The sequence below is a fragment of the Achroia grisella genome, unplaced genomic scaffold, assembly GCF_030625045.1.
Source record: "Achroia grisella isolate CSIRO2021 unplaced genomic scaffold, CSIRO_AGI_Agris_v1 utg512, whole genome shotgun sequence".
NCBI classification, from domain to species: Eukaryota; Metazoa; Arthropoda; class Insecta; order Lepidoptera; family Pyralidae; genus Achroia; species Achroia grisella.
This window is the reverse complement of record NW_026712906.1, coordinates 514,618-533,062: the sequence shown is the minus strand read 5'-3', so window position 1 is coordinate 533,062 and position 18,445 is coordinate 514,618. Positions and strand designations below refer to the sequence as shown.

Sequence of the window (18,445 nt, the reverse complement as noted above, 5' to 3'; positions counted from 1 at the left end):
GTTGCCGACCCTTAAGAAACCTGAAAATATCCTTCTTGAAAAACCCCATGCTGTAGTCTCTCGAGAAAACCTCGGCAGGTAGTTCATTCCACAATCTAAGTGTATGCGGGAGGAAGCTCCTCTGAAATCGCACTGTCCGAGACCACTTTGGTTCCAGCGTGTGGGGATGAATTCCCTGTCGATGGCGAGCGGTGCGATGGTAAAAGGTAGCCAAAGGCATCATGTCAAACAATTCATCAGAAGACAGTCCGTTGTATATTTGGTAAAACATACAAAGCGATGCGAAGTCTCGTCTCAAGCTAAGTGGTTCGATACCGTTTGAGAGATTGGGATCATCGACAATTCTCATAGCACGTCTCTGAACCGAGTCAAAAGGACCGAGCTGGTATCCAGGTGCTCCTGCCCAAAGATGAGAGCAGTACTCCATGTGCAGCCGAACTTGCGACTTAACAATAGAAGTCTTTGGTTCGCAGTACCGCCTCGCTCTATTCAGCACACCGAGCTTTTTGGACGCCAGCTTAACTTTTTCTTCGAGGTGACTACGGAACTCAATTGTGCTAGAGATGTCGACACCGAGAATCTCAATGCTCTTAGAGATAGTAATGGACGTGTTCTGGAATTGCGGAGCCACAGCAAAAGGGGTTTTCTTAGCGGTGAACGCGCAGGCTTGTGTCTTGGTAGAGTTAAATTGAACTAAGTTCAATCGCCCCCAATCGGAGACTCTGGTGAGAGTACTCTCGATTTCAGACACAAGCTGTTCGCGGTTTGACTCCACAACGGAAAGAGGAATGTTCGCACGGCCCGTGTAAAACGCGTCCCCAGTACTGTCATCCGCATAGCAATGAATGTCAACCGTAGTTAACAAATCATTCATATGCAGCAAAAACAGTGTCGGGGAGAGAACAGAGCCGTGCGGGACGCCAGCGTTAATGTCCATGCTATCGGAGCAACTACCATCGACCACGGTTTTGATGCATCTGCCAGACCCATTTACACAATCCCTCTGGTATTCCGTATGAGGGCAATTTCGATAGAAGACCTTGATGCCAAACCCGATCGAATGCCTTCGCCATATCGAGGCAGTCAGCCCAGCCAACGCCTCACATTTGCTCTCGATGGCAAGAGCCCAGCGGTGTGTAAGATACACTAAAAGATCACCAGTTGAGCGATTATGGCGAAAGCCATATTGACGATCGCTCAATAAATCGTGATCTTCTAGGTATCTGAGGAGCTGTGTATTAATTACACGCTCCATCACCTTGGAGAGCAAAGATGCGATAGCGATAGGCCTGTAGTTCGATGGGTTTGACCTGTCGCCCTTTTTTGGCACAGGGTGCACAAGGGCGGTCTTCCATGACGACGGAAACTGCCCAGAGGAGTATGAAAGCGCGAAGAGGCGCGTGAGTACGGGACACAACTCAAGAGCACACTTCTTTAGCACCAAAGCCGGTATGCCGTCTGACCCGTTCGATTTGTTGACGTCGAGAGACAGCAACTCTCGCCGGCACTCCGTTGTGTTACGGATATTTCCGGCATAGTTACCACACCATGGGATGGTAGTAGGTATGGTGTCCCCAGCGTCTAAAGTCGAATTTGAGGCAAAAAGAGCGCACAACAAATCGGCCTTCTCTTTTGCACTATGTGCCAAGTTATCATCCGACTATTACATAAATACTGCTAACGATAAGGGAAAATGGTATGCCAAGATCCAAGGAAGCCTGCCCGCCAAACCTTGGTACCACAACAATAAAGACGTCGACAGCAGACAATTTATCACGACTATTAACCGTATGAGATTTGGTCATAATCAAACTCGCACTCACCTGTATAGACTGAATATGGTTCACAACCCAAAATGTTCTCACTGCAATGAAGATGAAGATTTGAATCATAATATATTCAAATGTAGAAAATACGAACTAGACAGATTATTACTTATTCACGAGATTCAAGAGCATAGTAATGAAATACCGAAGTCTCTAGAAGAGATCTTATCAAGGCCTGCACTTTTCAAGACTTTATATAAATTTATTTCCAACACTGTGAAGAAATTGTAATTGTTTTTTATTTTTAAGTTTTTGTATTTTATATTGGGCTAAAAAGGACTTTTATCCAGAGCCGTAAAAATTAAATAAAAAAATAATATATGTCATCAATCGCTTTGAAATAAATATAAATAAATATTTTTTACAGATTTACATTCCTTAAATAAATATTTTGTGTTGTTAAATTCTTACATAAATGTATTTCTTCGTTTATAAAAAAAATGGATAAAAATTACGTAAAATCAGTTGTCGAAGGCCTTAAATCTTCGTCATCCAGTCGTGTTCAAGAAGCTCTTTTAAAAATTAGAAGCAAAATAACTTTAAATGACGCTGGAATAAAACTATTCAGGCAATGTAATGGCTTGGATTATTTACTACCACATTTGCGTAAGCCTAACGAAAAAATTCTCGACATTACACTAAGTATACTTGGGAATTGCTGTTTAGAGGAAGAGAGCAGTTTAATTGTACGTTAAAAACAATAATAGTTTATTCATTTATTTATAACTAACACGTATAACTTTATATCATTATCATTAACAAATGCTAATCATTAATTAATACAAAATCACAGAATATAAAGTTTAATCTGTTATAAAAGTCATACCATCATAACTTGTGTACCAGATATAGTGTTCAGAAGCATTCTTAACTGTTGTTTTGTTGAACACAACTTAATATTGTCAAATTTCGTTGGGTAATGGAATAATGTGCATATTTATGGTATTTATTAAAAATTAAGTTATTTCTTTTCATTTAAGGAAGTTATTAATGTCCATCTTGCTCTATACTAAAAAGTTTTAATAGTCAGACACCAGTTAGAAAGTGGATGGAACAAGGTACTGATTAGAGATCAGTACACTCCACTTTCATAAGTTAGCTTCTGCTGTAAAAGAAATATTAGGTATTTTTATTAAATATTAATTACTATAGAAAGTACAAAATGATAATAAAATTGTTACAGGTAGGAAAATTGAACAGTTTTGGTCCACTGGTGTCAATTCTTAAAACTGTTTGTCGAGACAGCATTGTTGGAAGAGCTTGCCGTGTTATTGGTAACCTGTCACAAAAAACGACCAATGCGGAAGGGCTACACAATCATGGAGTTACCACCACACTTGTTACACTTATTGAGAATAGAGACAAAAACACTTCATACCCTACTCTCACAATGGCTGTCAGGGCTATCAGGTAATTGATAACTATCCAAATTAAAAAGAAGGGAAAATTTAAAGTTGGCATATGTAGACAGTATCTTTATTACATACTTTTATATGATTCTGTACTTAATTTCTTATTAATGTTATGTATTATTGAATATCTATTTTTTTATAATTGTTTATATTTATTTATTATTCTATATCTTTGGTTTAGTTAATAATTTTAAGAAATTAGTAAGGATATGAATATGAAAAACAATAATGAATTTCATAGATTATCCTAAAGTTCCTAGAAGCATTCTTAAAATGAAAGAAAAAGCAACAACAACCAATCTTTAATACAACCAACCTTTAATTCTAATCACAATGATAATTCTACTTTTTAGACAACTGTGGATGATTGTAGACAAGAGAGATGAAATGCTTAGTGTAAATGCAGTTCGTTGTATTGCTATATTGCTTACAACTGAATGTGAATCAGCTGGCATTATTAAATCCACCAATCCCCATAGAGAAACTGAGGGCATCAGAAAAAGTCAAGAAGAGTTGATAACTGGTATATTAAAATGTTTAGGATATTTTACTACACATGCAACATTGCAGTGTGCAGAGCAGGTAAAATATTTTAACTTCTAATACAAATAAATTTATCAAATTATTTGGATACAAAGCATATATAAAATTATGTATTTTGTTCTCTGGGCTATTGTATGCAAACCATTTACAATAGTTAAATTTCCATAAATTGAAATAAAAAGTTAGATTGTAATTATTTTCATTTACTTACCCATTTCCAGATTCAAGGAGATGGTAGAGGCTACCAGTGCTTAGTAGCGCTTACTAAGACCTATGAGTCAACAGCATTAAAGTGCCTCATGAATTTATGTTATCTGTCCCAATGTAGGCCATTACTTGGTACTGCAGGCTTAGTTGAGTGTCTTGTCAGTATATTACATAAGATTTCAGGTAAGTAATCAAAGTACATTATTACTAATGTTTTTCTTCAATCTCCTAATTTTAAAAATGATGATACTTCCATACTACCTGTTATTTCATTCTTCCATTCCCCTTTCAACCTTTTTTGTCATTAAATTAAATGACTCTTCCATCTCTTGACATCTTTCATTTTTGTAAAAAGGGATACAAAATTTTTGCTTACACATATTAATATAATGATATATATATAGAGGTGTCATGGTGGCCGGAAGGTGGGGCTCGCGCCCTTGCTCAGCTGAGTGGCGAATCTGTGAACCGTTCTCGTCTGCGGCATTGTGGCGGTTTGCCCTTACTTGTGACCGCGGCAAGGGTACATCCATCAGCTATGCATGCTCTTTTACAGTATGTTTTTGATGACACATGTAAGTATTGCAACCCACATAGTTTTATTTATTTATGTGTTTAATGCAACTCAGTGAAGTATTGAGATTGGACAAGTGAATAGTATGCATTGATCTCAGCAAACAGTAGGCAACAATTTATTTAGACATCTATAATTTTAAAACAGCAAAATGAGATTAGTAAATGGTTAACTCATCTGGCCATCACAGTAGTATTTGGTATGCGGTTGCTGATTGGTTATGAGTGGAAGATTACAGAATGAGTAGAATGTTCGGTTAATTAATCAGTTTAGCCATTTGAGCTAGGTTTGGTTCTAACAAGACTAGTAAGTAGTATATTTAGTTTAGTTTAGTTTCATTTATTGACCAATTTAAAAAACATCTTTACATATATGGCAAGTCATAATATAAAATTTTTTGCTTATTGAAATTTAATTATAAATATATACTTTTCAGCATTCCAAATACTAGTAAATGAAGGTCTTATTAGTTTACTAACTGACGAACTAACAAAATATCTGGCTACAATGAATTATGAGCATAGTACAGAGAATGTAAATGTAATGTTAAGTGAAACTACTGGTTTACTCAATGAAAAAGACAATATAAACAACATAAAATTAGATACTCCATCACAAGCAAACAATTCACCTACAAGCAATCCAGAAACGAAAGGGAGTCTATTTATGCGACGAAAAAGCCAATTGCTGTCAAAAAATGAAGATGAGTTAAAAGTAATAATTGAAAGAGATAACATGATTGTTGGATTTGTTGACGCTGTAGATAGTGATGCCTCTGATGACAGTCAAAGTGAAGATGAAATTCCTGTACAACGTCGCAAATGTCTCAAGAGAGCTAGGTCCAGAAGTCCAAAAATGGTGATATAGCTAAATAATAAGTCCATAGTTATAATATAAGATGAACTATATCAAACATCAGATCTAATGTTAACTAAACACTGATTATTTCTATTGAATGGTTATATATATATATTCATTGACTATTTTTTTTATTAGAATAATAAATAATTGCATAATTAATACAGGTTTATTAATATAGATTTCATTCTCATTTCTTGTAATGTCTGCAGAAGTCACAATTGATTAAAATGGCCAGTAAGGATTGGTCGGCTGGTGTTTATTGGGAGCCAAAGAGCCCAGAATGGCCATCTTCTTCACAGCAATCTGGATCACGTGGCGCACTAAGTCCAGATAGAGGAGATTACGGGCCTTTGTCTCCATATTCAGATGGAAATCAGTCTGGTTTTAGTCCAGAATATCGAGGATTTTCCAACAAACGAACTAAGTGGGACTGGAGTCCTGAGTCCGGTGTGAGCACAGGAGAAGGGAGTTCGGCATCACCATATTGGACTGAGTATCAGTGGAGTCCAAGTAGTTCTGGTAGTCCTACCTCTCCTTTCAGTGTTAATGAAGGTAGATACAATATACTTCAGGCCTGTATTTTTATATTTTATTATTACTATCTTTATATGGGTTCTAATAATATAGCATTCAATAATGGAATAAGTGAGAAATTGAATGAAAGGAATGCAATTTATAACAAATATGTGGTGTATTTTAACTTATTTTACAAATCAAATATCATGTTGGTATTTTTGTCCAACCAAAAAGAACGTAAAATGGATACTTATAATAAATTTATTGTATATAGTATTAATAAATTTATAATTTCCAGATAGTTCCGACTCAGAAATATCAGGACGTTACTCTCCGGTATGTAGTGAAACTGAGAGTGACGTAATAGATTTAGCTGTAACGAAAAACGCGGCCGCGGAACTAGATGCGGCGCAAGTTGCGCAGGACCTAGACGAACTTATAATGGAAGACGACGAGAGTGTCGACGAAGAAGTGCCTTTGGAAGGTACAGAATATTTTTTAATTAATATCTTAGCAAATAATTTTTATATACATATTTATACACATAAAGAATATGTAGTCAACAAGAAGCCATAAAAGATACATGTTCAGACTTCCTTTTATATATAGTAATTTTTATTTAACTGAGGTCACAACCAGTGAGCCCTTAACTTGGCACGTAAACGCTTGCAATATCGGGTCTGAAAATACTACTGTCACTATGTTCATGAAAAATGACAGTACCTTCGCCAGATCACATGTTCCCCAGACATTTGTTGAGGTAGATTTCAAGAAAAGGATAAAACAAACAACAGCATTAGCATACAAAATGCCGAGTTCATTTGAATAACCATAACAAATATTCTCCTAGCACATTTACGTTAAAAATAATTTCAAAGGCAAGGTAACTATTTACCTAATTTTAATATTCATGTGATAATTATTGTTACAGAAGGTACAATTACAACGGATATAAGTACGAAGTCCTCTCCCATAGCTTGTGTACTGGTTCTACTGTTTCGTGTATCCCACGGTGCTTGCAACTATGGTGGCATTCGTGAGGAACCAGTACCGAATCATACACTAGAACTTCTCACAGGGAAGGAGTGCTTAAATGCATTGCTCGATTATATCGAAAGATGTAAGCGGCCATTGGGTAGGGCTGCTCGTATTTTAGCAAGGGTGTTAAGGTAAGACTTATATTAGATATATAATTAAGTAATAAGTGTTACTAAGCATTTTCTTGTCCTATCTTCATCAAATTTTGTTTAATGTAGTCCAATAAAAAACATTTATTTTATAAATACATTGTCAAAATAGAAAAGTAAAAAACAGCAGTCACACATTATATTTATGTACAATTTCTATATACTTCAAGAACTTATTATATAAATGTAAGAAAACTAACACAAAAACCAGCACAAAAAAGGTGCTACAATTTATGCTACTTTGTAGCATATCTAGTATTATCTCTCTTTCTAGCTATGTTATTGGAATCGTCTATATTTCTTGATACATTATAATATAAAAGTGAATATAATTTATTATTTTCAGTAATGCACTTTGCTTAATGAGCATATTGAAACACAGATTAGCTCTTAGATTACACAATATGTCAGTAAGTTCCAAGCATCCACCTATAAAGTGTACACAATGCAAACAAGTAAGTAATATTTGTGCCATAATAGATTGTACTCGCTTATTAGAATTTTTTAAATCCTCCCAGTAGGATCGGAGCCTACTGGGAGGATTAAAAAAATTCTAATTATTATATGCAAACAAACAATCAAATCTGTCTTCTTTATGATATTGTTATACATATATAAGTATATATATCTAAATAATAATATATATAAAATACATATTTCAGATAGTAAGATTAAGTGCGAAGCTACTGACTCAGTTGACTATTCTTGCGGAGTCAAGTTACGGTATAGGAGAAATTAGTTACCAATTACTAAAAGGGAGTGCTGCTATGAAACAAACACTTTCACTTACATTACCATACATTGTGAGGTAGGTGATACCAACGTTTTAATTTCATTCGACACAATTTCCTTAACACATGTAATATTTATTATACCTACATATATAAAATTTTATATTTCAGAACTGAAAAACCTTTAAAAAAATATTTTATTGATTGCAATGCATTGACTTTTTTATTTGCAAATATTGCCGAATCAAAAGAAGATATGAAAGATTGTGTCACAGCGTTAGTTAAGTTGGCAACGAACGTACAGATTAAAGATCCGAAATCACTTGAAAATAGATTTAATGATCAAATTATCGTTAGTTACGATCCTATACTGGACAATCTATCGGTAGATAATATTGTTACATTTGAATTAGATGACTCGTCAATGGTTAAAGCGAACAAATTATTTCTGTGTCAAAATTCTGAGTATTTCAGCGCGATGTTGATGGGTCGTTTTAAAGAATCTGTAGAGAGCTGCGTACGATTAACAGATGTAACGAAGCCAGCACTTGAATACCTATTCACACTTCTGCAATGTGGGTTAAATAACTCTAAGAGTGATATACAAGTATTTCCAATGGCTGACAATTTAGAAACGAATTTAGAAGTACTGTTATTATCAGATCGATATTTATTCGACAAACTAAAAGAACTGTTGAGTAGTGCCATATTACAATTTCAATTAACTCCTGAAAATGTCGATAAAATTTATGTATGGTCGCTGAGTAAAGGAATGGGATTCTTATGCGTTGAATCTGTTGCGTATTTATTAACTGGGAAAATGAGTGAATCATCCCGTACGCGATCATTTGAAACAATACTCAATTTAGAGTACAGAGATCAGTGGTTAGATGATATTAAGGGAATGATTCGAAGACAGCTAGTAAAATAAAAAATATTTACACGCAACTCTGTTTATATGCATAACCATGTTTTTATTCCTGAGAATGGTATGTTAAATGGATTCTTTATAAATATAGTTTATTTACAATTCGGTAGTTTTGTCTAGTTTTATTAATACTTTGTATTTATTCAAGAACTAGACAGAAACGATTTTTTGCCTGGAGACTACAAAGTCAACTAAGTGCCTTTGCTACCCTTCTTACTGGTGCCAAGTTTTCTTTGCAAGAATTACAAGTTATGTACGTACTGAGAAAATCAACACAATACATAAGTGCATTACAGTGTATTCTTAATTTCTTGCATTCACAGTATAAAGTCCGTATGGCGCTATTCATGTCGATAATTGCTGTTACCTCTTACGAGTAGTAGCCGTGTGATAAAAAAAAATTAGGCAAATTATCAAACAGTGAAATAATTTCTCAAATGCATTGGTTCCAAAGATTATGTTCCAACCAAAGTATATATTTTGTACTTAATTTTTAATGTACTATAGGTACCTATAAATACTGTAGATACATATACAATGTATATCACCTACACAAGACTCGTAATAAAAGATTATAATAATTGATAAAAAAAACAGCAGTTGTTTATTTAAAAAAGTTAATAAATGTTTCAGACTTATGGTCGGAACATTTCATTGCACGAAAATTTTGAGGTAGGTGATATCTATAATATTGTAATAATAATATAAGTATATTGTATTATCGCTATTGTAGGTACCTATATAATCATTCCTTGGGAATTGTATGTTATTTTCCGTAAAATATAATAAAACAAACAATCAAGTGTCTTGATGAATTGAATTGTATAAGGACAATGCGTATAAGTTTCATAAGGATGTAAATAATAATAATATGATATATTATATCAATTGGGTGTAATGTGATATATTTTTAGAAATCATAATATAAAATTATAAGTAAATATATTGATAATATTTTCATTATATATCATATTTTGTTTTCTAACGTTGACACTACTAATTTAATATCTTTATCTGGTACTAATACCTGTGAAGTAACAGCTTTAATATCATCGCCGTTGCTACAAGTAAATTCGAAGTTGTTCACAATCTGAAAAAAAAAAGAATATCTGTTACTATATCTCTAGATTACTTCCATAAGAACAGTTTCACCTCATGTTTTAAGTATATAATCTTATAAGATTGTTTGCCTTCTTAGACTGGTATTTACTGCAATAAATAATAAAAACCCTGAACAATACACACAACGCCATTTTCACCCAAGCTAAGCAGAGCTTGTATTATGGGTACTAGACAATTGACGTAAATAGGTACTTAGATATTTCTTTTTTGTAAATACTTACATAATAATTAATTATCATCTATAAAAAATATATACATAGAAAACACACAGACCGATTTGAACAATCAGTACTTATGAATACAAATGTTTGTACTGTGCGAATCGAACCCGCAATCATTACAAGTAAAGCGGTGTGCTAATCCGCTAGTCCACCGAGGCCGTCTTCGCTAATAAATGTGGTTATATATTATTATTGGCTTTATTGTAGACAGTACGATTACCTGATATATGACTTCAGTCAATTGTAACATGGCGATCTTTTTCCCTATACAAGATCTTGCTCCCAAAGCAAAAGGCATCGAAGCCGATGGGACATGATTAATTAATTCTTTTTTTCGTGGATCACTTCTATCCCAGCGGTAAGGCAGAAACATATTTGCTTTACTGAAATTTTGTTCATCGCGTCCAGATGTATAAATAGATGCTATAATTGGAGTCTGCAATTATTAAATATTTTGCTTTAAGTCTCTTCGAACATAATAAATGTTTATAAAATGTACAATTATGCAATTTTCTAATACTACAAGGATTAATAATTATGTAAAACTGAGATCATCAAATAACTACGGGATCAATGTTAAGCATTTTTAACTGTGTTCAATCTTTTTCAATTATTCAATTTGCGATGGTGTGGGCCCCGCCAGTCCTAACGTTACAGGTTCGAGGGACACCCGTGGATAGTAGAATGAGAATGAAGGGCCCCTACCCCTTCATTCTCATTCTACTATCCACGGGTGGAGGGTTGAGGGGTGAGGAAGGGATTGTAAGGTTTTTGCCCTCTGGAAACCATTGTGGTAAATCCTGGTAATTTTGCTATGATGAGCTGCCTATCTGACTTCATGCTCATTCTATCATCGTCCACTAATGCCCGCCGGCGACTATCGATAGCAAAGGCGCGTAAAACCTAACATTATCATCCATTAAAAGAATATCTATATTAAAAATAATACCATTTATTAAAAATGCTTTCCTAAATTTTAGTAATAATAACAATTAACAGGTTAGTAGGTTAAAGCAATTTTTTAAAAGGTAAAAGCACAACTTTTCATTATATTATAATGTATTAGTACGTTTTTCCTTAGGGGATACAACATAATAAAACTTAAATCTGGACTTATTACTTTTACTGATAGAGATAACAAAGATGAATTATTTCTTCAAGAAGATTGTGACCCAAAAATCAAAGCAAAAGTGGATGGTACATTTGACATGATAGCTAACAAAAATTATATAAACATGACAAGAACAAAAAAAAATTTAACAAGTTGCATGTCGGATTGAGACTAGAATAAATCTAGTATATTGACTATAACAAACATTAAATTAGAGCATTATTATGCAATGCAACTGGTACAGTGTAGATGTATTTTAATGTTATATGTGTAGATTTCATCTACACATATAACATTCATCTTTTCATTGAGCAGAAATATTTGATGGTTTTGACAAGCCATTATCACACTATAAGCTCATCTATAAGATCACGCTGCCCCTGGGTCTACACATAAGGATTTAGCCCACTTTTGCCACTCTGAAGGTGTCAGAGTGTCAGAGTGGCAAAAGTGGTTAAAAGAGGTTAGTAAAGAAATATATTTATGTACAGGATATATAAAATATGCTAATTTGGTTTCTCAATTAAGAAAATGACTTTAATTTCAAAATAATTTACTAAGATTTCTTAGGTATAATTTTTTCAATGGTGTGTTTTATTTCTTCTCTCATATGATTGTAGGGATCCTCCAGCTCACTTGGAGTTTCTGGTATTTTCAGTTTTCTTCTTACTGATGGTGACAAAAGAAATATGTTCTGAGCAAGTCCAAATCCACTTGATGTCATCCAATAAAGACACATACAAGAAGGTACAGTAGCTGCTACAGGTATCATAACTATTGAAAATACCCTAAATACATTAGTGAATACATTGTACATCCTAGAGGGTTGTCTTAGTTTTGACATTCTCTGTATTTCGATTATAGCTAAATTAGTTATTCCAAATGCCACTGGTAATATAAGGGAATGATCTGGCTCTGTTAGGTTAGGAAACCAAGCAACTCCACCAGTGGATAACTGCATAAAAGTCACCAATGCTGCAGGATCACCAGATTGCATATAAACCAAGTTTCGAAGAGCAAAGGACATGCAAATCCATATTGGAATTTGTAACCAAATCACTAAACTTGACTTAAATGGATGACAATTATCTCGGACAATAAGCTTATACCATTGTTTTTTCAATGAACTTTTATATAACATAATTGCTTGTTTGTCAGTCAAATTATATAGCTTCTTTGCCACTGCAGTCTCTCTTTTTAATTCATCTACCATATCTTTTAACTCCAGGCTAATATTTTCAACTTTAGCAAGTATATTATTCTGATATACTGTAAGTGGTAAAGTCATTAAAGCCCGTATAAGAATTGTAGATGTAACAACAGTAGCCCACCAAGATAACCCAGATGCGTCATGAAAATATAATAATCCATTTTGCATTAATGTAACAAGATAGCTATTCGATATACTAGTATATGTCTGTTGCTGCCATTCTACAAGACCCTCGAAAGACATTTGTCTTCTAATATTAATGTTACTCAATTCATTTCTTATCAATATTGGCTTGGCTTGTTTGTGATCGCAACAACTTATGGCACTAAAGGAGCGCATATGAAGTACGGGCCCATGCTTATTTAACCTATTTAGTAGTTTACAATAAATCATATTTTTTATTATATGTTTATTAATACGATATGTCTAGGAAAAATAGAAAATTACAACGAAGAATATATTGGTTTTATATTTGACATGTTTCAAATATGACATGTGATCATGACATTTTCACAATGGCAATTGACAGAACATTATTGACATTGACAGTAAAATAGGATTCAATGGGATTCCGGATTTTCTGCCTAAATCATAGACATACATACAGGAATAGAGTAATAGGAAGCATTGATAAATAATAGTTACAGTTCTATTTATGTATTTCGGACATTCATCCATATTATGTAATAAACCACTTATAAGCTATGTCAGTAAATTATATATATTACACATGTCATGTTTCAGCACATATATTTATGTCCACGTTCAGGTGCACTGGGTCTGCAGCAGTGCAATGATGTACAGTGCCTATGGTGTGACGAATCCGCATATTTGCTATTATTATACTATTCACAAGTCTTTTAGTTGTTAAATTAGTATACTGCTACAGTCCTACAGTAGCAGGTGGGTATAAAGTATTTACGAGTCTAGGGTAATAGCCCTTTAGTTATTTTTTTATTAATATGTTTTACAGCTCTGGATACAAATCCCATGCCCAACTTACCTCTTTAGTTCTCTTAGTTATGATCTATCGTGTCGTGTTGCTAGAAATTATACATAGGCCTAATATGGAAGATTTTTGAAATGTAGGTCTATAGAACTTTATATAAATATGCTTTAAAATAACTTTTCATTAAAGTCCTTATGTGATATAAACTATAACTAAGCCTACCGTTATATGTAAATAAGTAAAAGATTAAAACCTGAGAACAGAGCGCGATATAAAATGCGTAGCCCAGCTTAGGGCTATATTAGTGTAGATTCATAAAAAATATTCTTTCGCTTTATATAGAATCCAAAGCTGAAAACCGTTCCCCTTTAAATGATCACGACAGAACAGATACAATATGTTATTCCCTAAGATCTCAATAGTTTGTATTGGTAGTACCCATTTGTTGTTATGGTGTCCTAAAACTATTACTTACCCCTGAATTTAGGAAATACGATTCCAAAATACTTTGTTTCGGTAAAATTCTTGTTAAAAATGGAGCCACTGGATACAACCTCATTGATTCTTTAATCACATTCTTTATATAAGTTTTATCTTTACCACGAATATCATTCCTTTCAGCATCGTTTTTAGATAACAAAAACAAAATCCACAAAGTTGTATATGCTGTCTGTAAAAAATGTTGATTTATTTGAAATACATAAATTTTATTTATTTAGGTATCTGTTTGCCTTCAAATTTTCAAAAGAGTTCAAACGGCAGTTTTATTTCCAAAATCGGCAATTTTTTTTAATCGATATTTTACACTGATGATAATATAAATAAATATGTCTGTTTATCTGCCTGTTTTTTATATTTTTAACGGCTGAATGAGCTTAATGAAAGTTAATATGATAGACTGTATGGCATCAATGAACATAGGCTATTTTTATATGAAAAAGCTAATTAGAATAGTATTAGCTTTTTCATATAAAAATAGCCTATGTTCATAGAATTAGTAATTAGTATATTTTAATACTACTTAATGCTGTCTTTCAGCTTGCTATACGGTTTAAAGATGGTATGGTAATAAAATTATAACATTGTGTATATTAATAAATTAAAATTATGATATTTTTACTTTCATTTTTTTATCAATACGTGCTAACGGCCCACGTCTGTTTATTGAGGAATCAAAGCATTATGGTAAGTTCTCAATTAATAATAGAATATTAGGTTAACTGTCTCGGTGGTCTAGCAAATTTAACACATCGCCTTAATTCCGATAGATCGGAAGAATAGATACAAATTTATGAGTGTAATAGTTTGTGTTAAGTATGTATTTATAAAAAATATGTGTGTATTTATATCAGTTGTAGTACCCATATCTAACATAGACTCGTAACATAGCTTAGCTTGGGATTAGGTATAGCGTTATGTAGATTGTTCAGTATTATTATTATTATTATTATTACAATAATTAGTTTTACATACAGTATCTCCAGCGGCAATAACAAAGTCAGACACTATTCTCTTAATATCTTCGTCAGGAACATTTTCTTCAGTCAATTTTCTAACTAATCCTGTACTTTTGTGATGCTTATTCAATATTTCTTGAACTATTTTTTGCGCTAAAACCAAGAAAAATTTGAAGTTAGTAGTGTACCTAGTTCGAAATAATATAAGTAAAAAGCTAAACTTACGAGTAATCTTCTTACCTATCGCAACTGATGAATTTACACTGTTCTCAAAATCTTTCCATATTTTTAAATCAAAATATTGACACAATGCAACTGGTAGTCCATATAACTTAGTTGTATTTTGAAAAATCTTCTTCACATTCTCAGAAAACAGTCCCAGTAGCTCTTCGAAGTACTTGCCTCTTACAATAAGTCCATTTGCGCCAAGTAATATACTGATAATGACTGAAAAATAAACAACGAGTACGTATATATACTATTAACTACATACATTAAATAAAATTTATCACATTTATATTGTTGCAAAAGTTGTTTAATTGATCCGGAAATAGGTTTATATACAGCTTAACGGGTATAATTTGCACTACATTTTAAGAGACAGAAAATTTAACAACTGGGAAACTTTCGATATAGAAATTCCAATTCCCTGCGAGTCAGTCGGGAATTGAGAATTTCTCTTTTTCTTTATTATTTTGAAACAATATTTATTACACAAATCGACATATAATTTCTATATTATATCAAACCTTTATTGAGGCATGGGCTATGTAGGTAAACTATAAAGTGTCTACAAAAGCGTGTAAAGTAAATTTACAACGTAAAATAGCATAAATTGAAATATCTTTGTACCCTTTGATCGAAAGATATCTCGATTTATGCAATCTTACGTCTAGCTATAACATCATGTATTCAAAAGAAACATTGTTATTTTTCATGTAAAATAATGACTATTCGACAAATTGTTGACTATTTTGTCATATGATTAATTTTGCGATCAGATCATGAATATGTAACAAAATTTGATTTACTTACGTATTGCATTATATAACATACCTTCTGTTGATAATCTATAAAAATCTGATTCTAAATCAGGAATGAAACAACCATTTTTACTTTTTGCTTTCCATTGCTCTATAAAATTATCTATAGTTTGTTTAATGGGAGTTTCAAGCCATTTTTCAGAATCATCTTTTAGTACTAGTTTATTCATAATAGTACGATTCTTAGCCCATTCCTCTCCATTCATAAAAAAAAGACCTCGTTTAGAGCCATAAATTTTTTCATATAAAACCCAGGGCTCTGGCAAAATATGAGTGGGATATTTTCCTTCTAGATTTAAAAAGAGAGTTCTCATTGTCATTGGATTGCTGACAAATACAAGAGGTAAATTTCCATTCAACTTCTCGCAGAATATCGGTCCTAATTGTTTATGCCGTAAATCGATATATTCATGTAACCTGGTAAAAATAAAATGGGAAATAAATTACGAATAGAGTTGTAATAAGCAGAACAATAAAGTTTTAATAATATATATACAAAGAAGAACAATCGAAGTTATATACAGGTTGTTCCAAAAAAATTACGACAAACTGAAAACAGGAAAATATACTAGCATCTCAGCTATCAGAAACTATAATTAAAAAAAAAACTATTAAATCATCAATCTGTGATAATTATGTCAACCTTGTTGCTAAAAATTTTAACTTTTACTCGTTTTTATTTTTGGAATATAGCCCTGAGTAGATAATTACTTATTTCTTTTCTTATTTCTTGCTTAGAATATAATTACTTATTTCTTCTAACCAAAAATTTAAAGAAAATATTTTGTCCAACTTTAATCTACTGTACCGAAAAAAAATTTGGTCGCAGGGATGTACGAAAACACATCATTCATGATAACAAGGATTAACAAAATCAAATAATATGCATATTATGCAGTTAATTTAATGAACAATATGTTAGATATAATCAAAAAAATATCGTTATTATCAATAAATCAGTTAAAATACTATTTATCCAATAATATTTACTGCGTCTTTCAAATATAACGAATCATACTATTGTATTTGTAATAATGTATAATTAAATTAGTGGAATAAATCGAGACATTCAATAGGATAATCGAAATATTCAATACACTTATTATTTTTTTCTTAATTATGATTTAGGACACTTTAGGTCTATGATTGGGTTAATGACCCCTTTGTTTACATTTTCCGTAAGTTCTTATTGTTTCCGGAACAGATTATATCTATCTATGTAGAGTTAGTATACTAAAACCACTTCAATATCAGATATCAAATATTACTCACATTTTTCCGCTTCCAGCAATAAAAAAATCCAATTTTGTACCAATCAATGGTAATGTTCTTGGACGAGGCATGTTATTAATTGTTTGGGTTAACTTCATAGTAGATACATTATTACTTCTCTTTATGAGTGTTAATAATTGCTCGCACTTCAAAGCTTTTTTAATACAATACATATTATCTAAAATATGGTTAATATTGTGTTTATTTTTGTAATTTATTATAAAGTTTAAGATAGTTATAGGTATTATACCACGACTTTAATCATGACAAAATTAATATGGAAGTAAAACGGAAGTAAATTCAATAAATTACAGAAAGAATACTTATTCCTAATTATATATTTCGCGAAATATTATCTTTTTAAATCTAGTGATATAATATAATTAACTGACCTATGTAAAATAACTATTTATATGAAATTATTTACTCTGCCTTGAAAGTAACGTTCTTAAAAGAGCACCAATTGACTACTGATACAATAATCTATAATACATTTCCATCTTCAGATCGTTGTTTTGTTACATTTCCAGTCCTGTTTAATGTTAAAAATACAGTGGATTGTGTTTTTTTGCCGGTTGATACATAAAATTATGATAATCAGATGAATAATTTACAATGTATTCATAACTGTTGGCTTGAATTTTGATGGCTGCGACCTAATGTAAAGAAATGTATTAAGTATGTAATTATTTTATTTTTTACAGTTTACCCTCCAAAAATCTGTTAAACTATGATAAAAAACATTATTTTAAACTAAATAGTATACTTTTGTAGGAGGGGATACGTTATAAGAGAGATATTCGCTCATCTCATACACTTCGGGCACGGGATTTAAACCGACAACCTATGTGCGATTTCTGATCTACATATTATTTAACATATTACGTTTTAAATTTTGAACAAAAGAAGAGGGTAATTTCTATTTTGACATATCTTAGATATTCCAACATTATAAAGACGTTTATTACTAAATAAATTACCTACGTCCACATGGCTAGTCATTGAATTCGGTTAAACATGTTTCAATGCCTAAACGAATAAAAATAAATTTAATTTTGTATATATAGGTATATATAGCATATTCAAAGATTGAACAATCTGATAGTTTTATTCTATTTCACGATTGAAGCTGCTAAATATACATAGCTAGAGTACTTCATATAGTATGACCTACTAATACAAAGGTTTATTATTTTACTCAATATTTCTCAATTACAATTACACAGCATAACAAAACTTAATACACTGGTGGATGATTTAGATAGATAGATAGAT

General features: G+C 32.2%; 3 protein-coding genes across 3 annotated transcripts; 1 reads left to right on the top strand and 2 right to left on the bottom strand.

The window, feature by feature from the left end:
- The first annotated feature begins 2,177 nt into the window (after positions 1-2,177).
- LOC131846747 (armadillo repeat-containing protein 5) lies at positions 2,178-8,887 on the top strand. Its single transcript, XM_059196131.1, has 13 exons — positions 2,178-2,512; positions 3,010-3,236; positions 3,592-3,820; positions 4,003-4,171; positions 4,393-4,563; positions 4,999-5,420; positions 5,633-5,975; positions 6,238-6,423; positions 6,688-6,693; positions 6,874-7,108; positions 7,473-7,581; positions 7,789-7,934; positions 8,029-8,887. The coding sequence occupies exons 1-13, from the start codon at positions 2,267-2,269 to the stop codon at positions 8,786-8,788; spliced, it is 3,249 nt and encodes a 1,082-aa protein (XP_059052114.1). The 5' UTR covers positions 2,178-2,266; the 3' UTR covers positions 8,789-8,887.
- An 857-nt stretch (positions 8,888-9,744) lies between these two features.
- On the bottom strand, positions 9,745-17,987 carry LOC131846885 (cytochrome P450 315a1, mitochondrial). Its single transcript, XM_059196313.1, has 8 exons — positions 17,563-17,987; positions 17,171-17,348; positions 15,912-16,315; positions 15,096-15,302; positions 14,872-15,008; positions 13,874-14,068; positions 10,349-10,564; positions 9,745-9,875 (listed from the first exon to the last, which is right to left on the bottom strand). The coding sequence occupies exons 2-8, from the start codon at positions 17,341-17,343 to the stop codon at positions 9,753-9,755; spliced, it is 1,455 nt and encodes a 484-aa protein (XP_059052296.1). The 5' UTR covers positions 17,344-17,348; positions 17,563-17,987; the 3' UTR covers positions 9,745-9,752.
- Positions 11,729-12,855, bottom strand: LOC131846884 (cytochrome c oxidase assembly protein COX18, mitochondrial). Its single transcript, XM_059196312.1, has one exon. It carries the CDS (start codon positions 12,840-12,842, stop codon positions 11,796-11,798), a length of 1,047 nt encoding a protein of 348 aa, XP_059052295.1. The 5' UTR covers positions 12,843-12,855; the 3' UTR covers positions 11,729-11,795.
- Positions 17,988-18,445: the final 458 nt, after the last annotated feature.

Excerpts from the sequence above, each read along its gene's own strand:
- LOC131846747 (XM_059196131.1), top strand. The coding sequence starts at position 2,267 with ATGGATAAAAATTACGTAAAATCAGTTGTCGAAGGCCTTAAATCTTCG. Across the intron at positions 2,513-3,009 it reads AGGAAGAGAGCAGTTTAATT|GTAGGAAAATTGAACAGTTT; the intron begins GTACGTTAAAAA and ends AAATTGTTACAG. Across the intron at positions 5,976-6,237 it reads TCCTTTCAGTGTTAATGAAG|ATAGTTCCGACTCAGAAATA; the intron begins GTAGATACAATA and ends TATAATTTCCAG.
- LOC131846884 (XM_059196312.1), bottom strand. The coding sequence starts at position 12,842 with ATGATTTATTGTAAACTACTAAATAGGTTAAATAAGCATGGGCCCGTA.
- LOC131846885 (XM_059196313.1), bottom strand. The coding sequence starts at position 17,343 with ATGTATTGTATTAAAAAAGCTTTGAAGTGCGAGCAATTATTAACACTC. Across the intron at positions 16,316-17,170 it reads ATTGCTGGAAGCGGAAAAAT|GTTACATGAATATATCGATT; the intron begins GTGAGTAATATT and ends TATTTTTACCAG. Across the intron at positions 15,303-15,911 it reads TTATAGATTATCAACAGAAG|TCATTATCAGTATATTACTT; the intron begins GTATGTTATATA and ends TTTATTTTTCAG.